The sequence below is a fragment of the Eptesicus fuscus genome, chromosome 21, assembly GCF_027574615.1.
Source record: "Eptesicus fuscus isolate TK198812 chromosome 21, DD_ASM_mEF_20220401, whole genome shotgun sequence".
In the NCBI taxonomy this organism is placed as follows: domain Eukaryota; kingdom Metazoa; phylum Chordata; class Mammalia; order Chiroptera; family Vespertilionidae; genus Eptesicus; species Eptesicus fuscus.
In genome coordinates, this window is record NC_072493.1 from 48508477 (window position 1) to 48530385 (window position 21909).

At 64.1% G+C, this 21909-nt stretch overlaps 2 protein-coding genes across 6 annotated transcripts; both read right to left on the bottom strand.

Annotated features, from left to right (window-relative positions):
- Positions 1 to 6612: 6612 nt before the first annotated feature.
- On the bottom strand, positions 6613 to 13265 carry SBK2 (SH3 domain binding kinase family member 2). Of its 5 annotated transcripts, none has more exons than XM_054710742.1 (4): positions 13213 to 13265; positions 11132 to 11392; positions 8260 to 8462; positions 6613 to 7608 (listed from the first exon to the last, which is right to left on the bottom strand). In XM_054710742.1, exons 2-4 carry the CDS (start codon positions 11388 to 11390, stop codon positions 7003 to 7005), a joined length of 1068 nt encoding a protein of 355 aa, XP_054566717.1. In that variant the 5' UTR covers positions 11391 to 11392; positions 13213 to 13265; the 3' UTR covers positions 6613 to 7002. The 5 variants fall into 5 exon arrangements, with proteins under 5 accessions (XP_054566717.1, XP_054566716.1, XP_054566719.1 ...); XM_054710741.1 differs by having other exon boundaries at positions 11132 to 11411; positions 13213 to 13249; XM_054710744.1 differs by having other exon boundaries at positions 11132 to 11411; positions 13189 to 13243.
- Positions 13266 to 15536: 2271 nt separating this feature from the next.
- SBK3 (SH3 domain binding kinase family member 3) lies at positions 15537 to 20143 on the bottom strand. Its single transcript, XM_028138438.2, has 4 exons — positions 19992 to 20143; positions 19256 to 19406; positions 18806 to 19008; positions 15537 to 16374 (listed from the first exon to the last, which is right to left on the bottom strand). The coding sequence occupies exons 1-4, from the start codon at positions 20034 to 20036 to the stop codon at positions 15664 to 15666; spliced, it is 1110 nt and encodes a 369-aa protein (XP_027994239.2). The 5' UTR covers positions 20037 to 20143; the 3' UTR covers positions 15537 to 15663.
- Positions 20144 to 21909: the final 1766 nt, after the last annotated feature.

The following is a 21909-nucleotide window of genomic DNA, read 5'->3' on the forward strand; positions in this document are numbered from 1 at the left end:
ACCTGAGCCCGGGCGTGTGAGGTCATCTCCCTTCATGAACACGCGCGAGGAGCGCCCTGTCCCCGCAGCTCAGCAGAGAGGTGTGAACGTGGGAGAAGGTGCCTGAGTGCCTGGGCTGGAGTCCTCCTGGGTGTGAGCCTGAGCCGGTTGCTCAACTTCTGGGTCGGCGCTTCCCCGAGTGTCCCAGGGGCAACCTTGGGCTCCTGTGACGGGGAAGTGATGAGTGGGTGTGTGCTGAGAGCACTCGGCGCAGGGCTGGCGCTGGATGCATGCTCATCATGTGACGGTATCACCGTATTTATCCCCACGTCGCAGCTCAGGTCACGGGGAACGTGGGCACCCAGGCTGGTCTGACCCAGGGCCGTCGCTTGTAAGATAGTCGGCGCTCGAGGCCAGCTCCCCTGGGTTCAAGGCCACGTCCTGGCCGCGCTCCTGTGTGCCCTCCGTACATCCGTCCGCCCACAGCCCTTCCAGGGAGGGAGGGACTCGGTCCCTGTGCCACGCCAGCACGGCCAAGGGTGAGCCTGAGCGGGGGCGGTGAAGGATTAGAAAAGACAGAATGAAAGCTGGGTCCCGGTAGGACACTGTCCCCTCTGATGGAGAGCTAGCGACAGCGCCACGGACGACAAGCCGTGTCTTTATTTTACAGCAGATGCCACGAGGCAAAGGAAGGGCGTGGTCAGATGTTTACAACATTCTGTGGGTTTCGATCCTACTCAGTTACATGCACCTGAACTCTATCAAGCCCACGTCACTCAGGCACGTGGGGCCACGTGTTCGGACCATAGATTCAAGCTCACAACCACTGATTGTGCTGTTGGCTATGACTGTGCTGGGAGGGCTCTGCCCTCCAAGCCGGGACTTGCACGTGGTCATGAGAGGACTGTGCCCTCTCATTAGCCCGAGGCTTGAACCTGTCCAAACACTGTGGCCGCTCTCCACAGGTCCCCACTTCAGGAGGCAACAGAGAGGGTCAGCTCCTGCCTCAGGCCACACAGCAGAGCGGGAACTCAGCCCCAGAGGCGTGGATTCCCTGCTTGGACTCCGGCCTGGGCTTCCAGGGATGGGCTTCCCAGCCGGCCCCTCCCTGGGTGGCCCCTGGCCCTCCCCGGGCCTCAGCTCGTGTCCTGGGCCCTCGCTTGGGAGGGCTCCTCCTCTGGCCCGGCTCCTGCCGCCTCAGGCAGCCACCGCTGGCCTGTTTCTCCACTGGCCGGTCCGAGCCCGGCTCACAGGTCTTGGAAGGTCAGGGAGCTGGCGCCCCCGCAGCCCTGCAAAGGCCAACGGGGTCCAGTTACACGCTGGGGGGGGGGGCACTGTCTGGGGGTCCTGATAGATGGACCGTCCGCCCCGCCAACAGGCGCAGGAGCACGCAGAGGGTTCCTGTTTCCCGGGCCTCGCTAAGCCCCGAGACTTAAATAACTGCTGACCTGCAGGGCCGGGGGCCTCCTGCCCGCGCTCCCCTCGCCCTCCTGGGTCCCCGGGGCGCCCAGGATGCGCCCCAGCTGGGGAGCTAAAGCTCTCCTTTCCTGTCCCCGGGGGAGCAGGCGAACCCTGGCTCCCGGTCACCCCAGACGGCCCCGCCGGGGGTGCGGGCTCCGGGCCCCTCTGCAGGAGCCGGGGTCCCCGTGGCCGGCGGGCACTCGGGCCCACGGTCCCCCGCCCCCGGCACCTCCTGCCAGCCCCGAGAAGCGGTGCTCAATTAGCTGGTCACTCGATCCCCGCTTGGCCAGGCCGCTAAGCCCGAACATCTGGCCCCCGGGCCCGCGGCCAGGCTGGTCGCCAGCCCCCACTACGGCTGGCTCTGGCCCCGGACACCTCCCAGGGGACAGCTGAGCCCGGGCCGTGCCCGCCAGCTCGCAGCAAGCTGAGAACGGAGCCGCGCAGGCCCGGCCCCGCGAGCCGTGGGCAGATGCAGAGAAAACACGCAGGAGCAGAGGGTGCGCCCCCGACCAGAGACCCAGACCCTCGCGGGCGACCTGACCTCCCCAAAGGAAACCCCCGAAGGGCCCTGGCTGGTGTGGCTCAGTGGATAGAGCGTCGGCCTGAGGACTGCAGGGTCCCGGGTTCGATTCCAGTCAAGGCCACATGCCTGGGTTGAGGACTGGATCCCCAGTGTGGGACGTGCAGGAGGCAGCCGACCCATGATTCTCTCATCACTGATGTTTCTCTCTCTTCCCCTCTGAAATTAGAAGAAAACCCCGAAGAAGCAAGTGGATCCGAGGCCCACGTCAGGCAGTTTAGCTGGGACCGGGCTCAGAGCTCCGCCCCGAGTTCTCCCAGCTCCCTGCGCCCCAGTGCCACCCGGGGGCCAGGAGCAAGGGCCTGGCCCTGCAGCGGGTCCCAAACCGGAACTCGGGCCTCCAGGACCCACGGGGTCAGGCTCTGCCTGGGAACGACGTGGGTGGGCCGGGCCGCCGACGTCACCCGCGGGTCTGGGCACCGCGCTGCACCCCCTGAGCTGCCCCCAAAGAGAGTGTCCACGGAGGCCCCGCCAGGCGCCGCCCTCCGGCTCCCCCAAACCCTCCCCCGCAAGCAGGGGTGCCGCTGCGGGTGTGGCGTCGCCTGACGTTCTGGCTTTTGATTTTGCGTTTTGTAGGCGACGTGGGCGGGACAAGGAAGCGTTGGGGCGCCCGGAGCCGGGGCTCCCGGCCTCCCGCCCGCTGGCAGGCGCCGCGGTCCTCGATCCCGAGCCCTTGAGGATCTGCCAGCGACAGCTGCGCTCAGCAACTAATACCTACATACATGTGGAGAGGCGGACAGAGACAGAGAGACACACACAGAGAGACAGATACAGAGAGAGACAGACAGAGAGAGACGCAGAGAGACAGAGATGGAGGAGACGGGAGAAGGAAAACACTTTTTATCTTTTATTTCTTTTTTTATTGATTTCAGAGAGGAAGGGGGAGAGAGAAACATCAATGAGAGAATCATTGGTCGCCTCCTGCACGCCCCCTACTGGGGACCCAGGGGCATGTACTCTGACTGCAAATCCAACCGTGACCTGGTTCATAGGCCGCCGCTCAACCACTGGGCCACACTGGCTGGCCTGGTTTTGTTTTGTTTTTAATTAAGAAACCGTACATGTTGCCCTGGCCGGTGTGGCTCAGTGGATAGAGCGTCAGCCTGCGGACTGAAGGGTCCCAGGTTCGATTCCTGCCAAGGGCACATGCCCAGGTTGCAGGCTTGATCCCCAGTAGGGGGGCGTGCAGGAGGCGGCCGATCAATGATTCTCTCTCATCATTGGTGTTTCTATCTCTCTCTCCCTCTCCCTTCTCTGAAATCAATAATTTTTTTTTAAAAAAAGGCCAGGTTTTCCTTTCCTTTTTAATGGCGATTAGAGGCTCGGCGAGGGAACAGCTGGTCAAGGCCACAGCCGGGCACCGGGAATGCTTGGTTTGTGTGTTTGAGCTGCCTCACCGGGGCGACATTTACATGCCACAACCTCCGCCCTTTGCACGTGTACAATTCAGTGCGGTTTGTTTTCTGTTTATTTATTTATTTATTTATTTATTTTTAAAGGCAGTGGAGGGGAGGGTTGGAGGGAGGGAGAGAGAGAGGAGAGAGAGGGAGAGAGAAACATGGATGTGAGAGAAACACATCAGTTGTTTGCCTCTAGGGATCAAACCTGCAACCCAGGTACGTGCCCTTGATTGGGAATCCAACCCGAAACGCTTTCGTGCACCGGCCGACGCTCTAGCCGCTGAGCCACACCAGCCGGGGCCTGCAATTCAGTGGTTTTTAATATCTTCTGAGAATTGTGCAACACTCACCACAATCTGATTTTATAACTTTTCCACCCCCATCACCATCCCCATCACCACCCCAAAGAGAAAACCTGTACCCATTAGCCATCACCCCACGCCCTCCCCCCAACCCTCAGTCACTAATCCCTCCCTATGGATTTGCCTATTCCGGACATTTCGTATACGAAGGTGGGATCCTGCCACAGACTGTCTCCTGTGACTGGTTTCTTCCATTTCGAGGTCCGTCGTGCTGCAGCGCACGGCAGGGCTTCCTCTTTGTGGGGGAGTGATATTCCAGTGTCCGGGTGGACCCCACTTATAGGGTCCCCACCCGTCTGTGGGTGGGCATCTGGGTTGTTTCCGGTGTTCGGCTACGGTGAGTAACGTTGGTGTGAACAGTCACACGGAGGTACGTTTTCATTTCTGGTGGGCAGGCGCCTCGGAGCGGAATTGCTGGGTCACACGGGAACTCGGAGGGGCACACTGTCCCCCCCTCCCCCGGGGCCGCCCCATTTTCCCACTCCGCCAGCTGGTCCCCGTCCTCGCCCACATGCACCACCGTCTGCCTTTCTCGCCCACAGCTTTACAAACAATTTCCCCATCCCCATTTGTCCCCTCTATGCCCTCGTCCGCCTCCGCACATCCCTCTCCGCTCCCCCCGCCCGCCCTGCTCCGTTGTTGGCCTTTGGCGAGGACCCGTCAGTGGGTCTGAAGGCTTCGCAGCCCCGTTTTCTGTCTTCATTGAGGTGCCCCCCGACTCCAGTCTCCTCCAGGGGAGGTGTGACCCCTCACCAACACACAGACACGACTCTCACTCTCACACACGTGTGCCCACACACACTCAGTTACACTCACCCTTCCCTCCATCCACCGGCTCACACTCACTCCCACACCCTCACACACACATGCACACTCACTGTCACATTCTCACATGCACACTCACACAGACACACGCTCTCATACTCTCACACACAAATGCACACTCATGCTCATACACTCACTTCCACACTCACTTCCACACTCACCGCAGACTCCCACTGTCACACAAACACACTCGTGCTCACACTCCCAGCCTCCCTGCCCCCCACCCCTGCACAGGGCCCCTTCACCCGCTGATGGCAGCAGGACCTCCCTGCCGCTGAAGAGCTGAGCCCATGCCCAGCCGGCGGGGCTCAGTGGTTGAGTATCGGCCTCTGAACCCGGAGGTCACGGTCTGATTCAGGGCACAGGCCTGGGTTATGGGCTCGATCCCCAGTGTGGGGCGTGCAGGAGGCAGCCGATCCATGATTCTCTCTCATCACTGATGTTTCTCTCTCCCTTCCTCTCTGAAATCAATAAAAATATATATATTTTAAAAAGAGCTGAGCCCTGGACAGGAGTCAGCCCGGGGTCGAGTCCCACCTCTGCCCTGACCTTCCGCAGGCACAGGCGGGCATTGTGGCCTCGCTGGGCTGTCACTGCCCCCTTCCCCTTACCCCACCCCCTCCCGGCTTGGTGGCTCTGAGGGTCTGAGCCCACGCGCCTGCCTGGAAGCTGAGGAGCTTCCTGGGCACTAAGTATTACAATGAGTGTCCGGTGTCAATTAACGAATATTTAATCAGCATCTCCCCCCCCCCCAGGCCCTTCCTGGGCCTCTCTGTCCTCCCCTGCCCCGGGGCCATCCCTGTCATTGTCACCTCCCAGCTAAGCCTCAGCTGCTGCTACCAATTAACACCGTCTGCAGCCACCTCTGCCCCCTGCCCTCCTGCCCTCCGCACTCCTCTGCCCAGCCTCACCCGCTCCCGCGCCTCTGGCTCTTTGGGGACACATTCTTGGCCCATTGCTCAGGCTATTTCGGATTTGTTTCAGATTCATGGATAAGGCGGCAGGAGGCCCTGATCATGCCCCTCTTCCATGCACGCCCACGCCCCCTCCTCCAGGAAGCTCACCAGGGTTGCCCGGGACAGGGGCCCGTGTCCCCAGTCCTCGGAATTGAACCTGGATTCAAAGGGCCTTTGGGGTCACTCACCCCACACACCCTGTCACCCCCCCGCAGGCGATGCCTCGTGGGCACAGCAGGGGCACCGGGTGTGGGGCCGGGCCAGGAGGGAGTGACACCGGATCCAGCTCGAGTTGTAGCCTCGCGCTGGGCTGGCGGCCAAGGCGGGCGCGGAGAGGAAGACAGAGTGTTTGCAAACAGGGCGGCTGCCAGGGGGCTGGTGCGAGGGGAGGTGTGAAGGGGCAGGGCCCAGCTGGTGACGGGAGGTGGCGCCGGCCCGCTGACCCCCCCCCCCCCCAACACACACACTCAAGGCCTCGGGGACAGACAGGGATCCCACGGCCACAGAGTGAGCGCGCCGCAGCTTCCATGCTGGCCCCTCGTGCTCACACAGTGTGACCAAGCACACACACACACACACACACACACACACACACAGGCTCAGGGGCTGGGCACACGCAGGTACACGGGATCACCCGCTCCAGCCACTCCCACTCCTGTCGCCGACAGCGGGCACCTACGAGCTCCCTGTAATCCATCTCCTTCTATACACGGACGGGCGCGCAGGAACAGGCCTGGAGACCTGGCCCACGCACCCAGAGCCGCTCACACGTCACCCAGAGCCGCTCACACCCAGCTGTGGGCGCCTGCCGTTCACCCGTCTGCCTGTCTTTCTCTTCCTCTTTGTCCCTCCCTTTCTCTGTCTGTCTCTCTTTCCATCTGTCTGTCTCTTTCTGTCTCTGTCTCTCTTCCCCTCTCCCCCTGCTGCACATGCTCTCTCCTGTTCGAACACACACACACACACACACACACACACACACACACACACACACACACGGTGTCCTCCCCTTCCCTGAGCTGACAGACCAACAGCCTCACGGAGCTGAGGGGTCAGGTGGACTTTATTTGCAGGGAGGGGCTGGGGTGCGAGGAGAAGGCACCTCACCAAGAGGGCACCCCCAGCAGAGGGAGGAGGGGAGGCGGGGCAAAGCCACAGGGGCCCCCTCATTCCACAGGCCTCTGCCCCCCTGCTGCGGCTGCGTGGGACACACGGAGCACAGGACAGGCCGGACCGGCTCCAGGAGCTCGGGCCCCAGCAGGGTAACCAGGCGGTGAGGGGAGGAGCCGCGAGCACCGCAGGCAGAGGAGGCAGCAAGTGCAAAGGCCCTGGGGTAGGTGGAGGCAGGTGCGCGCGCACACAGGGAGCCGGAGACCCCGCAGGACAAGGGATGGGGGACCCGGTTCCCCTGAGTCTCCGGGGCAAGGGGGGCAGGCTGCCCCTCACTCTCCGTCCCCCTCCTCCCCGCCCCCCTCCTCCCCGTCCCCCAGGGCCTCGGCCTCCCCCGCCCGCTGCCTCCAGGGCCGGCCCAGGTAGGCGTGGACGGAGCTCACCGGGCTCCTCCTCCGGGGCTGGGGGTCCAGCAGCCCCCACAGCAGGGCGTCGGCCGCGGGCGCCAGGCCGGCCCAGGGCTGCGGGCGGTCGGCGGGCTGGCGCGAGGCCTGCCAGGCCAGGAAGTCCTCGAAGAAGGGGTCGGCGTCGGCGCGCGGCTGGTCCCAGGGGAAGTAGCCGGTGAGCAGGCAGAAGAGCAGCACGCCCAGCGCCCAGGCGTCCAGCGCCGGCTGCAGCGGCAGCCCGTCGGGCAGCGGCGGCGGCGCGCACAGCTCGGGCGCCGTGTAGGGCAGCGGCGGCCCGCGCAGGCGCAGCAGCGTGCCCCGGGGCCGCGTGTGGCCGAAGTCGGCGAGCTGCACCCGCCGGCAGCCGGGGTCGCGCACCAGCACGTTCTCGGGCTTCACGTCCCGGTACACGAGGCCGCGCGCGTGGATGTGCTCCAGGGCCGAGGCCAGCTGCGCCGCGCAGCGCTGGGCCGCGGGCTGCGGGAGCCCCACCTGCGGGCACGCGGCCAGGTCAGGGGCGGGGTCAGAGGCAGGGGCGGGGTCGGGGTCGGGGGCAGGCTGCTGTCCCTCCGGTAGAGGGAAGGGGGCTCAGATGATTCACCTTCTCTCCCCTCCCCCCAGGGAGCAGGCCCAGGAGAACCAAGAGCCTCAATTAGGTGAAGGCCAGGGAGCCCCATTGTGGCCCCATGATTCCCAGTGTGACCCCATGATTCCCAGAGTGACCCCATGAACCTCAGTGTAATCCATGAGGACCGGTGAGGGCTGGTCTGGTGTGGCCCCGTGGGGACCGGTGAGGGCTGGGCTGGTGTGGCCCCGTGGGGACCGGTGAGGGCTGGGCTGGTGTGGCCCCGTGGGACCGGTGAGGGCTGGTCTGGTGTGGCCCCGTGGGGACCGGTGAGGGCTGGGCTGGTGTGGCCCCGTGGGACCGGTGAGGGCTGGTCTGGTGTGGCCCCGTGGGACCGGTGAGGGCTGGGCTGGTGTGGCCCCGTGGGACCGGTGAGGGCTGGGCTGGTGTGGCCCCGTGGGACCGGTGAGGGCTGGAGAATCTGGGGGTGTAGGGGTGGCCTGTGGGTCACCGAGCCCAGGAGGACTGGCCGTTCCATGAGACCCGTGGGCCGGCCGGGGTGCTGCGGGGAGGCCCACCTTGGGCTGGATGAGGCGGATGAGGTCCCCGTGCAGCACCGGCTCCATCAGGAAGCTGTAGGAGGCGGCGGACTCGATGCCGATGCCGTAGGCGGCCACCACGCCCGGGTGCGCGCCCAGCGACAGGCCCACGCAGAACTCGTACAGGAAGCCCCGCAGCGACGTGGAGGCCTTGGGCAGCTGCTTCAGGGCCAGGGGCGTGCCTGGGGGAGGGCGAGGGCGGTGGGGCTGGGCCGGCAGCCGAGCCCCTTCCTTGTACCCCCTCCACCGGCTCCGCCCGCCTCCCAGCAAGGCCCCCCCTCCCCCATCACATAGCCACCGGCAGTGATAACACGACAGCATTGCCCTGGCCCGTGTGGCCCAGTGGATAGAGCCTCGGCTTGAGGACTGAAGGGTCCGGATTCGATTGGGTCAAGGGCACAGGCCCGGGTTGCGGGCTCCATCCCCAGTAGGGGGCGTGCAGGAGACAGCTGATCGATGATTCTCTCTCATCATGGATGTTTCTATCTCTCTCCCTCTCCCTTCCTCTCTGAGATCAATAAAAATATATTTCTAAAAAATACAACAGCAGCCCTAGCTGGTTTGGCTCAGTGGATTGAGCGTCTGCCTGTGGACGGAAAGGTCCCAGGTTAGATTCCAGTCAATGGCACATGCCCCGGGGTTGCAGGCTCGATCCCCCCAGTAGGGGGCGTTCAGGAGGCAGCCACTCTCTCTCCCTCACCCTTTCTCTCTGAAATCAATAAAAACATATTTTTTTAAATACAAAACATTCTGAGCGTTTCCGCTCTGCTCTCCTCAAGTCTGCAGACTTGAAGCCAACGAAGGGACTCCATGAAAACTGAACTCAGAACCTTCGGGGGCCCAGGGGGGCCCGGCTCCAGCACCCCCCACCCCCAAGCCGTGCGCTGGGCCTCAGATCCCACTAAGGCGTTTCCAGGAATTCCATCCCGCCTGGGAACGGCCCCCTAGAACGGGAGCTCTCCAGGCCCGCACTCCTCTCTCCCGTTTCACCTGCCAGCCCAGCGCCCACCGGGAGCTGCCGGGCGCAGCAGGTCCCCCTCCCCTCCGCGGCCGCCCCGCCCCCCTCCCTCCCCAGCTGCGCGCCCGCCCGCAGCCTCCTGCGCCGCCGTGCCCATCCTTGGGGCGCCCGCAGCCCCGAGAGCGCGCCCCGGACAGCGACACCTCCATCCCCAGCCCCGCCCGGGCCAGGCGCCCCCGGGGCCTCCCCAGCGGCCTCCCCAGCGGCCTCCGCTGCTCCTGCCTCCAGCTCTGCAGGGACCGGCTCTGGGTCTGCCTCTCCCTTTGCTCTGGGCCAGATCCTGTCCCCTCCCCACTCCTATGCTCACTGCCTCCCCCGACATGGCAGGAAGTGGCTGCCTTTGGAGCGGGGGTCCTGGGAGGAGTGAGATAAGGGCAGGGGGTGCTCCCTCGTCTAATCCGAGGACATTCACACACAGACACACACAGACACACACACACACAGACACACACACACATATACATACACACACATACACACACATACATACACACACAGAGACACACACAGACACACGCACACATACACACACAGACACACACACATATATACACACATACACACTCACTCACACACACATACACACACATACACACACATACACACAGAGAGACAGACACACACATGTACACACACATACACACACATACACACTCACACACATACACACACACACACAGACACACACACACACACACACAGAGACACACAGACACACACACATACACACACACACAGAGGGGCCAGCCGGGCGCAGGCCCAGGAGGGACAGCCCAGCTGACCCCGTGACCCCGGACTGCCAGCCCCCAGGACTGGGCGAGAAGACAGGGTGTCCCCAGGAAATAATACACACCGCCCCGGCCCGTGCGGCTCAGTGGGTAGAGCGTCAGCCTGCGGACTGAAAGGTCCTGGGTTTGGTTCCTGGTCAGGGCACATGCCCGGGTTGTGGGCTCGGTCCCCAGTGTGTGGGGCGTGCAGGAGGCAGCCGATCAGTGACTCTCTCTCATCATGGATGTTTCTATCTCACCCTCTCCCTCCTCTCTGGGGGGGGGGGGGGGGGGAAGGCAGCGTTTACTAAAATACACTCATGGTCAAGACTGAGCTGCAGCCGCTAACGTGACTACGTCTTGGGGACATTTCTTCGGGACGCCCTGTGATTCTGATGCTCGAGCCGCCCTGCCCTGGTCCTGCGTGTGGCAGCCCAGGACGCCCTCCTTGAAGGGGGCTTACGGCTCCTGCCTGGGTCCCCGGCACCACCGGGATGGGCCGAGCCCCGGGGAGCTCGGAGGGGGCGTCCCGACTGACACGGATTCCGAGCTCCATCCACAGTGTCCTGCTCCATGGGGAGGATGGGGTGTGTGTGTGTGTGTGTGTGTGTGTGTGCGCGCGCCCGCACACTGGGCGGAAAGACACCAGATTGCTGGGTGCCTGGCGCACAGCCTGGCTCCGAACCATCCCCCCCGGTGACTGATAAGCTTGCTGCACGCAGGGCCCCGAGGGGGCACCTCGCTGCACCCCGTTGTCCTGGCAACCACAGCCCTGCCATGGTCACCGCGGACTTCCCAACAGCACACACGGCCTGGAGGGCACGGGAACCTTGATTCAGGTCTGCAGGCTCCTAGCCAGCTGGCCTCCCCTGGGCCGGGCCGCCCCCACACCCAACCCCCTGCCTCCGTCCCCAGGATCCCCCACCGCCTCCGTCCCCAGGCCGCCCCCTCCGTCCCCAGGCCGCCCCCTCCGTCCCCAGGCCTCCCCCTCCGTCCCCAGGCCCCCCCCTGTCCCCAGGCCCCCCCTCCGTCCCCAGGCCCCCCCCCTCTGTCCCCAGGCCCCTACCTTTCTGCCGGTGGGTGACCAGCAGGACCTGGCCGAAGCGGCCCTGGCCCAGGGGGCGCACTAGCTGGTACAGCTCGTCCACCTCGGCTCGGACCAGGGTCTGGGCGCTCAGGGTCATCATGTCCTCCAGGGCCAGCGCCGCCTCCTGGCCCTGCCGCAGCTCCTCCACCGTGAGGCCCCCCAGGTCCTCCGGGGCCTCAGCTCCGTTCTCGGGCGACCCTGCCTCCACCTGATCCTCATCGGACTCTTTCCCCGGCATGTCTGTGGCCAGAGCACGAGGCTGACCCAGAGCCAGACAGGGTCTGAGGGAGGAGGGCTGGGGGCCTGGGCTCCTGGATCTGAGGGAGGAGGGCTGGGGGCCTGGACTCCTGGATCTGAGGGAGGAGGGCTGGGGGCCTGGACTCCTGGGTCTGAGGGAGGAGGAGGGGCTGGGGGCCTGGACTCCTGGGTCTGAGGGAGGAGGGCTGGGGGCCTGGACTCCTGGGTCTGAGGGAGGAGGGGCTGGGGGCCTGGACTCCTGGGTCTGAGGGAGGAGGAGGCTGTGGGAGAGGCTGGGGGCCTGGACTCCTGGATCTGAGGGAGGAGGGGGCTTGAGGCTTGGGCTCCTGGGTCTGAGGGAGGAGGGGCTGGGGGCCTGGACTTCTGGGTCTGAGGGAGGAGGAGGGGCTGGGGGCCTGGACTCCTGGGTCTGAGGGAGGAGGGGTTGGGGTCTGGGCTCCTGGGTCTGAGGGAGGAGGGCTGGGGGCCTGGACTTCTGGGTCAGAGGGAGGAGGAGGGGCTGGGGGCCTGGACTCCTGGGTCTGAGGGAGGAGGGCTGGGGGCCTGGACTCCTGGGTCTGAGGGAGGAGGGGCTGGGGGCCTGGACTCCTGGGTCTGAGGGAGGAGGAGGGCTGGGGGCCTGGACTCCTGGGTCTGAGGGAGGAGGAGGGCTGGGGGCCTGGGCTCCTGGGTCTGAGGGAGGAGGGGCTGGGGGCTTGGACTCCTGGGTCTGAGGGAGGAGGGGTTGGGGGCCTGGGCTCCTGGGTCCGAGGGAAGAGGAGGGGCTGGGAGCCTGGACTCCTGGGTCTGGGGGAGGAGGGACTGGGGGTCTGGACTCCTGGGTCTGAGGGAGGAGGGCTGGGGGCCTGGACTCCTGGGTCTGAGGGAGGAGGGGCTGGGGGCCTGGACTCCTGGGTCTGAGGGAGGAGGGCTGGGGGCCTGGACTCCTGGGTCTGAGGGAGGAGGGTCGGGCTCTTCCCCCCTGTGACTCAGTCTCCCTCATCAGTAAAGGCACTGAGGAGCGGGAAAACAGTAGGGAGTTGGGGCGAGGTTAAGTCTAAGGTCACAGGTGTCCCTCGCCCCCCCTCCACAGTCACCCAGTGGCCCACGGTGAAAGATGAACCAGATAACTCGAGACGCCCCCATCTTGTTTCCAAAGCAAACAGATTGGGCCCTGGGGGTGGGTGAGCAGCATCGGGCGCCTGAGCACAAACAGGTGCTCACGGCCCCTGGGGGACTCGGGGCCGAATCCGAGGGAGGACGTGGGAGCAGCCCAGCCTGAGAGGGCTGGGTCCCACTCTTACAGCCCCAGCCCTCCTCCCTCACACCAGGAGCCCAGGCCCCCAGCCCCTCCTCCCTCAGACCCTGGAGTCCAGGCCCCCAGCCCCTCCTCCCTCGGACCCAGGAGCCCAGGCCCCCAGCCCTCCTCCCTCAGACCCAGGAGTCCAGGCCCCCAGCCCCACCTCCCACGGACCCAGGAGTCCAGGCCCCCACCCCCTCCTCCTCCCTCAGACCCAGGAGTCCAGGCCCCCAGCCCTCCTCCCTCAGACCCAGGAGCCCAGGCCCCCAGCCCTCCTCCTCCCTCAGACCCTGCAGTCAGGGTCCCGGTCCCATCTCTACTGGGACCTATACAACTCACACGTCTTGGGACCCCCAGACTCTGTCCCTAACACTCAACCACTCCCCAGCCCGAAGGTCCAGTCCTGCTCTCCTTGGGGACCCGGGACGCTGGCCACCTGCCCGGCCTCCCTCTCAGGTGCCACCCACCTCAGGCCCTTTAACGCTTGCCTCCTGCTGACCTGGGCCCCGACTCCGGACCTCACCTTCTCCAAGGCTGGCCTGACCCTTGGGCTGCCCGCTGTGGTCAGTGTCCAGCACTTACAGCCCAGGCCAGCGCAGGCCTGCCCAGGAGCGAGACCCCGCCCCCACCTAGGGTCCTAAGCCCCGCCCTGGCCCCGCCCCCTCGATCCCACTAGGGATGGAGCGACATCGTGTGTTGACTCCCAGAACTGGTTGTGGAGGGACCAATGTCCCACACCCAGGAGCACAGTGCCTTCTCCCTCAGACCCAGGAGTCCAGGCCCCCAGCCCCTCCTCCCTCAGACCCAGGAGCCCAGGCCCCCAGCCCTCCTCCCTCAGACCCAGGAGCCCAGGCCCCCAGCCCTCCTCCCTCAGACCCAGGAGCCCAGGCCCCCAGCCCTCCTCCCTCAGACCCAGGAGCCCAGGCCCCCAGCCCTCCTCCCTCAGTCCCAGGAGCCCAGGCCCCAGCCCTCCTCCCTCAGACCCAGGAGCCCAGGCCCCCAGCCCCTCCTCCCTCAGACCCAGGAGTCCAGGCCCCCAGATCCTCCTCCCTCAGACCCAGGAGTCCAGGCCCCCAGCCCTCCTCCCTCAGACCCAGGAGCCCAGGCCCCAGCCCCTCCTCCCTCAGACCCAGGAGTCCAGGCCCCCAGCCCCTCCTCCCTCAGACCCAGGAGTCCAGGCCCCCAGCCCTCCTCCCTCAGACCCAGGAGTCCAGGCCCCCAGCCCTCCTCCCTCAGACCCAGGAGCCCAGGCCCCCAGCCTCTCCTCCCTCAGACCCAGGAGTCCCCGCCCCCAGCCTCTCCTCCCTCAGACCCAGGAGTCCAGGCCCCCAGCCCTCCTCCCTCAGACCCAGGAGCCCAGGCCCCCAGCCTCTCCTCCCTCAGACCCAGGAGTCGAGGCCCCCAGCCCTCCTCCCTCAGACCCAGAAATCCAGGCCCCCAGATCCTCCTCCTCCCTCAGACCCAGGAGTCCAGGCCCCCAGCCCCTCCTCCCTCAGACCCAGGAGTCCAGGCCCCCAGCCCTCCTCCCTCAGACCCAGGAGCCCAGGCCCCCAGATCCTCCTCCTCCCTCAGACCCAGGAGCCCAGGCCCCCAGCCCCTCCTCCCTCAGACCCAGGAGTCCAGGCCCCCAGCCGTCCTCCCGCAGACCCAGGAGCCCAGGCCCCCAGCCCTCCTCCCTGGGACCCAGGATCCGGACCGCCTGTAGAGGGTGAAGTCATTTCTCTGTGCATCCCCTGCCTTGACCCCAGCTGCCCGTCGGCGCCCACTGGCAGGTCAGACACAAGTGCTGGTGAGGTGTCCCCGGGACAAGACCCTGGGGTCCTGTGAGAGAGGATGAGACAACGGATTCCAGACCGATGCGGCGAGGGATGAGCTCAGACTTGGGACCGAGGGGCAGCAGGTGGTGGACAACTGGGAGGAGGGCCTGCGGGGAGGGAGCCGCGGGCGTCGCCGGGGGGAAGCCCGCAGGGACCGGGTCTCAGCGAGGAAGCCGGGCCTGGACCAGGCGCCAGCCCTCGGGCGGCCAGCGAGAGGGCAGATGCGAAGGCAACTCTTTCAGAACAAACCCTTGTTTGGGAATCACGTTAGAGTTTTGGAACAGTTGCAAAGATGGTGCTGAGCGCCCCCCGGCCCAGGCCCCCCAGCTCAGCGTCTCCCGGCCCATGGCCCACGGTGCACGTGTCCCGCTCAGACATTCACGGACAAACACTCGATCCCCCACGTCACCAGCGTTTCCCCCGACAACCCCTGCTGACCCGGGGGCCACCCAGGACACCAGGCTGCTGTGCAGAGTGAACCCACTCTTTTTAAAATCTATTTTTATTGATTTCAGAGAGGAAGGGAGAGGGAGAGAGAGAGAAACATCCATGATGAGAGAGAATCATGGATCGGCTGTGGATTGATGATCACGCCCCGCACTGTGGATTGAACCTGCAACCTGGGCATGTGCCCCGACCAGGAATCCAACCATGACCTCCTGGTTCATGGTTGATGCTCAGTCACTCCTAAATTCCAGAAAGCACGCGGGACAGAGTCAGTTCCCCTGCCTGACCAGGGCGGCCACTGGGACATGGCCCCCAGCGGAGGCAGGACTGGAGGGGCCGGGGGCCTGGACTCCTGGGTCTGAGGGAGGAGGGCCGGGGGCCTGAGCTCCTGGGTCTGAGAGAGGAGGGGCTGGGGGCCTGGACTCCTGGGTCTGAGGGAGGAGGGGCTGGGGGCCTGGACTCCTGGGTCTGAGGGAGGAGGGGCTGGGGGCCTGGACTCCTGGGTCTGAGGGAGGAGGGGCTGGGGGCCTGGACTCCTGGGTCTGAGGGAGGGGGGGGGCTGGACTCCCGGGTCCTCGTGTGGGGGGATAGTGCAGCCATGTCCGGCCTCCAGAGGGAGCGCCGATGGGCTGTGTCTGTCCAGCTGTCGGGCATCCAGGTGGCTGCGGAGGCTGCGGGAGGGGCCTCTGGCTCGGGGCCGGCCACCTGTCTCAGTCACCTGGTCCGGGAGTTCCCCCATCTGTCCCCATCCTCACGCCACCTGGGTCCCCCTCCCCCTCCTCCTCCTCCTCTGTCCACTCCTCCAAGCTTGAACCCCCCTCCTCCTCCTCCTCCTCCCCATCCTCCCCCGATATACTCCCCGAGCCTCCGGGTCCCCCCCTGTCCCCCTCCAACCCCCAGTCGTCCCCCAGGAAGTTCAGGACAGCCAGTGGGGGGCTCCTGGTCTCGGGGTCCAGGTCCAGCAGGCCCTGGAGCAGGGCCAGCGCGGGGGGCGCGAACCGGTCCCACGGGCGGGGCGGCCGAGGCGGCTGGGGCCGGGCGGTCAGCCAGCCAGCAAAGGCCTCGAACTGGGGGTCCGGGGCCAGGGCCACGCCCCAGGGGAAGCAGGCCGTGGCGGCGCAGAAAAGCAGCACCCCCAGGCCCCAGGAGTCCAGCGAGGGCCGCAGGGGCAGCGTGCCGGGGGGCAGCAGGAGGCAGAGCTCGGGCGGGGCGGAGGGCAGCGGCCCGGGGGGCGCCGGGGTCGGGCTGCCCTCCGGCCGGGTCAGGCCCAGGTCGCCGAGGGCCACGCGGCTGCAGGCCGCGTCGAAGACCAGCACGTTGTCCGGCTTCACGTCGGCGTGCACCAGCCCGCGGCTGTGCAGGAAGTCCAGGGCCCCGGCCAGCTGGGCCATCACCCGCTTCACCAGCAGCTCGGGGAGGCCCTGGGGCAGGGGAGAAGGTCAAGGTCAGGGGCCTCGGTTCCTTCTTCTTCTTCTTCTTTTTTAATCCCCACCCGAGGGTATTTCCCATTGATTTTTAGAGAGAGTGGGAGAGAGAGGGAGGCAGAGAGAAACGTGGATGTGAGAGGAACACATGGATTGGCTGCCTCCTGCCTGAGTCCAGACCAGGGCCCAGGCCGGGGAGGAGCCTGCAACCGAGGTACGTGCCCTTGACCGGAATCGAACCCGGGACCCTTCGGTCTGCAGGCTGACACCCTATCCACTGAGCCACACCGGCTAGGGCTGGTTCCTTCTTTATTTTGCTCCTTGGGGTTCAAGAATCCAGAACGCCAGACCGGTGGCTACCTCTGGTGTCCCCGTAACCTCCCCCCAACACCTTCTCCAGATCTTCAACCCCAACGAGCACCCCTCTGCACAGCCACAGACTGAACCCCGAATGGAACCGGGAGCTCTTTTAGCTCCTCACCCCAACACTCGAAACCATTCCTTCCACTTCTTATTCGCCTCCTCTAGACGGACTGCTCAGGTCTCCAGCGAGAACACAGACCCCAAGCTCAATTCTATCCTTAGTCCCAAACTAATGTAGGTCCCTTCCTTCTGTTTGTCCCCAACCCTAGCCCAAATCTAAAGCCGATTCCCAAAACGATGGTCCGGCCTTCACCAATCGATGGATTAATCTACCCACCCAGCCGCCAAACCATCTTCCCACCCACAGTCTATTCTGTGGTGTTTTCATTCGACGTCCATCCCACCAGACAGTTACAATCCAATAACTTACTCAGTCATTTATACCCAGAATCCATCTCTTCTTCCCTCCATGCACCTTTCCTTCCTTCTACCCACCCTGCCTTCTTGCCTTTCTCCCTCCCTTCCTTCCATATACAATTCCTTCTTTCATTCCTTCCTTCCTTCCTTCCATCCTTCCATCCATTCATCCATTCATCCATCCATCCATCCATCCATCCATCCATCCATCCATCCATCCATCCATCCATCCATCCTTCCATCCATCCATCCATCCATCCATCCATCCATCCATCCTTCCTTCCATCCATCCATCCATCCATTCATCCTTCCTTCCATCCATCCATACATACATCATCCATCCATCCATCCATCCTTCCATCCATCCATCCATCCATCCATCCATCCATCCATCCATCCTTCCTTCCTTCCACCTACCCTTCCATTCTTCTGTCCATTCTTCCATCTTTCTTCTTTCCATCCATCTTTCCACCCTTCCTTCCTTCCTTCCTTCCTTCCTTCCTTCCTTCCATTCATCCATCTGTCCATCCATCCACCCGTCCTTCCTTCCACCTACCCTTCCATCTTTCTACCCATCCTTCCATCTTCCTTCCTTCCTTCCTTCCATCCATCTTTCCATCCTTCCATCCACCCTTCCTTTCTTCCTCCTCTCTTCCCATCCACCCTCCCTTCTTGCCTTTCTTCCTCCCGTCCTTCCATATACAATTCCTTCTTTCATTCCTCCCACCCTTCCTTTTTTCCTTCCTCCCTTCCTTCCTTCCTTCCTTCCTTCCTTCCTTCCTTCCTTCCTTCCTTCCTTCCTTCTGTCCATCCACCCATCCTTCCTTCCACCTACCCTTCCATCCTTCTATACATCCTTCTATCCATTCTTCGATCTTCCTTCCTTCCTTCCTTCCTTCCTTCCTTCCTTCCTTCCTTCCTTTTCTTCTTTCCTTCCTTTCTTCTTTCCTTTCTTTCTTCCTTCTTTCCATCCATCCTTCCATTCATCCTTCCTTCCTTCCTTCCTTCCTTCCTTCCTTCCTTCCTTCCTTCCTTCCTTCCTTCCATCCATTATCCATCCTTCCTTCCTATCACCCATCCTTTCTTCTTTTTTCCTTCCTTCCCTCCTTCCTACCATCCTTCCTTCTGTTTATTCCCAACCCTATCTCAAACCTAAAGCCGATTCCCAAAAAGATGGTCCCACCTTAACCATCATGCTCAGGTCCCCTAGAAGCTCGTGGATTCATTCGGACCTCGTCTCCTTCCTGGAGGAAACCTCCCTACAGCCCGTCTCCGACTCAATCTTTATGCATACCCTCTGCCTCACGTTCCAACCCCATCCACCCACTTCTCCACACCCATTACCAATCCACAAACAGCTCTAAACTCAGCCCACCCACTCCATCCCCACCACCTTCATCAGAACTAATCTGCCTCAGCCCCAACCCCAGCTCCCTGCCCATCCCAGCTTGTGTTTGGATGAATTAGGGTTGGGACCTGACATGAAATTGCACTGAGAATTGGGAATAAGGAGGCCGTTTGGGGGCTTGGGGTGGAGCTAAGATGGGCACCGATTGGGGACTCAGGGTTGGAGGTAGCCATGGGGTTTGGGACAAAGTGGCACCTGAGTTGATGATCAGTCCCAGCCTTTGTCCCCAGCCCGCCTCACCCGCTCCTGCAGCATCCCGCTGAGATCCCCGTAGGGCGCGTACTCCTGGGTGAAGGCGAAGTGCCGGGGGGTCTGCAGGGGTCCCGCCAGGGTCTGGAGCAAGCCCGGATGTGAGGAGACGCAGCGGCCCACGCAGAACTCCCTCAGGAAGGTGGTTCTCGGGACCAAGTCCCGACGTAGGAGCTTCAGAGCCACAGCTGGACCTGCCGGGAGGAAGGGGCGCAGAAGGGGACTCAGGACGCGCCGACCTGGCTGTGTGATCTCAGGCAAGTTCCTTACCCTCTCTGGGCGGGCTCTGTTCCTCAGAAGATCACAGAGTCCCTAACTTTTGGGGAGCCCTGATCCAGAAGGGTCCCCGACTCCTCTCCCCGGGATGTTCCCTGTCCCGGGAGCTTCTGAGAAGCCTACTATGGGGAGTCCCCCAGCCTGCCTTCTGGTGGCCGAACTCACCCCCTTGGCGAGGCCGGGCGAGGAGCACTTGGCCATAGGAGCCCGAGCCAAGCTTTCGGATGAGGCGATACTGGGCACGCAGATTCCTCACGGGGGTCACCCTGGCGGCTGTCAGCTCCACCAGCCGCTGGAGGGCCGTGGCTGTGTCCTCCTGCGGGCAAGGGACACAGGTGGGGAGGGGTGAGCCCGGGAGGGGTGAGCCCGGGACCCACCCACGGAGAGCAGGAGAGGAGATTGGTGGCCAGCACCAGGGCTGATGTGGGGGGTCAGGGGGTGGGGTCACCGTCCCCAGAAAGGAGGATGAGTCACGGTGACTCACCAGGCCTCGGGCCACCTGTTTTTGTGTCCTGGCAAGGTTAAGGGTGATTGTCTCGGGGACCCCACCCACTGCCGTCTGGGGGAGCCCCAAGAAGCCCCCAGCTTCGACTGGGGCTGCGTCTTCACCCTCACAACGCGCCCCTCCCCCTCCTTCCGCTCCACCCATCTCTCTCTCTCTCCATCCTCCTCTCTCCCTGTGCTCCCCGTTCTTTGCTCCTGAGCGCCTTGCTCTGGGGCCTCGGCCTTGCTGTGTGTCCTTGGGTTTGTATTATTCGGAGTCTCTGATGCTTCTCTGTTTCCCAGGCTCTTCTGTTTCCTCCGCGGCTGCCCCTCCCCATGCCCCTTCTCTCTCTGACTCCCTTTCTCTCTGCATCTGCCTCTCTCTCTCTCTCTTCCGCCCTTGTGTTCCATCTCTCACCTCTGGGTCCCCATCCTCCTGGTTCTCGGGGTCCCTGAGCTCCATCTTGGGGTTGCCTGGTGTCAGTAGGCCCTTGGGCTCCCCCTTGTCTAGGCTCCTGGACAGGCGACCGGCCCACTCAAGCCCCCTGCGTCCCACCGGTCCTCGGTCTAGGGGCCCCTCTGAGAGGCCCTGCCCCGTCTCCCTCCACGTAGGAGCCCACAGCTTTCTCTGACGCTCGCTGTCTCCCTCACCCCTCTCCTCTCTTTTAGCCTCCAGCGTCCGTGGGTCCTGCTCTGTTGACGTCTTTCACTCCTTCTCACCTCCTCCTCCCCTCCCTCACCTCCCCACCACCCTCCCTGTGTCTGCCCGGCCCTGGTCCCAGCTCTCGGGTCTCTGGGGTAGGACTCCCTGTCCTGACTCTGCTGGTCCCTGGCCCCTCTCTCGTCCCCACGCTGTCTCCACTGCTGTCGCCACCGTCTGTGACGGGATGGCCCCACTGGGCCCTGCCCTCCCTTCTCTCTTTCTCTGGTTTCCCCTCAGCCGGGCTTCCCTGTGGCCTCCTCTCCCGAGAGCCTCTGGTCTCTCTCCTCCTGTCTTTGTTCCTGACTGTCTCTCTGAGCCTTTTGTCCCTCCCTTTTCCTGGGCCTGGGACAGGGGTGTGTGTGACAGCTCAGAGACATCCCGTCCCCCCTCACACCCCTCCCTCACCCCCTCTGACCTGCGGCCCCCCTCCCTCCCCTTCCAAACTTAGACCAGCCTGGAGTCTGGGCTCTAGTCCCAGGACAGAGGGGACAAAACACATTGTGAACCCCCGGGGCCAGGCTGAAGGCTGAGGGAAGAGGGGAGGCAAACCCTTCACAGGCCTAACAGGGCCTTAGGCTTCCTCTGGGGCTGGGAGCATGTCAACAGCCCAGCCCCCAGCCTCCTCCCTCAGACCCAGGAGCCCAGGCCCCCAGCCCCTCAGACCCAGGAGTCCAGGCCCCCAGCCCTCCTCCCTCAGACCCAGGAGTCCAGGCCCCCAGCCCTCCTCCCTCAGACCCAGGAGCCCAGGCCCCCAGCCCTCCTCCCTCAGACCCAGGAGTCCAGGCCCCCAGCCCTCCTCCCTCAGACCCAGGAGCCCAGGCCCCCAGCCCTCCTCCCTCAGACCCAGGAGCCCAGGCCCCCAGCCCCTCCTCCCTCAGACCCAGGAGCCCAGGCCCCCAGCCCCTCCTCCCTCAGACCCAGGAGCCCAGGCCCCCAGCCCCTCCTCCCTCAGACCCAGGAGCCCAGGCCCCCAGCCTCCTCCCTCAGACCCAGGAGCCCAGGCCCCCAGCCTCCTCCCTCAGACCCAGGAGTCCAGGCCCCCAGCCCTCCTCCCTCAGACCCAGGAGCCCAGCCCCCAGCCCTCCTCCCTCAGACCCAGGAGCCCAGGCCCCCAGCCCCTCCTCCCTCAGACCCAGGAGTCCAGGCCCCCAGCCCCTCCTCCCTCAGACCCAGGAGCCTGTAGCCCATAGGTGGGTGGGAATGGCCTTGTCCCACACCCTCAGCTCCTGCTCTGAGCCTGGCTTGGGGGTGGGGGCGTGGCTTTACAGGGCTCCTCCCAGCCACGTGGTTAAAGTGGGGATCTAGCCCCAGTTTGCAGAGCAGGAAACTGAGGTTCCGAGGCACAGATGGCCTTGCCCAGGCCGGAGGGCAGAGGTGTCAGCGGCAGAGAGCCAGGCTGACGCACCGCCCTGTCGCCCAGGCATCGGCTTTCACGCTACTACAGCTGCTATTAATACAGACAGCGACAGCCTCCCGCTGGAAGGGTCCCCGGAAACTGGCGTGGTGTTGCCCCTGTGGGGGGGCGGGGGGGAGAAGTTCCTTTGCTCTTTGACCTTTTGGAGGTTTGACTGTGCAAAGCTGCCAACATACAGAAAAGTCAAAAGGGCCGCAATGCACAAACCGGACTTCACCA

Excerpts from the sequence above, each read along its gene's own strand:
- SBK3 (XM_028138438.2), bottom strand. The coding sequence starts at position 20,036 with ATGGAGCTCAGGGACCCCGAGAACCAGGAGGATGGGGACCCAGAG. Across the intron at positions 19,009-19,255 it reads CGCCCGGCCTCGCCAAGGGG|GTCCAGCTGTGGCTCTGAAG; the intron begins GTGAGTTCGGCC and ends TCCTCCCGGCAG. Across the intron at positions 16,375-18,805 it reads GCGGGATGCTGCAGGAGCGG|GGCCTCCCCGAGCTGCTGGT; the intron begins GTGAGGCGGGCT and ends CCCCTGCCCCAG.
- SBK2 (XM_054710742.1), bottom strand. The coding sequence starts at position 11,390 with ATGCCGGGGAAAGAGTCCGATGAGGATCAGGTGGAGGCAGGGTCGCCC. Across the intron at positions 8,463-11,131 it reads GGTCACCCACCGGCAGAAAG|GCACGCCCCTGGCCCTGAAG; the intron begins GTAGGGGCCTGG and ends GCCCTCCCCCAG. Across the intron at positions 7,609-8,259 it reads TCCGCCTCATCCAGCCCAAG|GTGGGGCTCCCGCAGCCCGC; the intron begins GTGGGCCTCCCC and ends GCGTGCCCGCAG.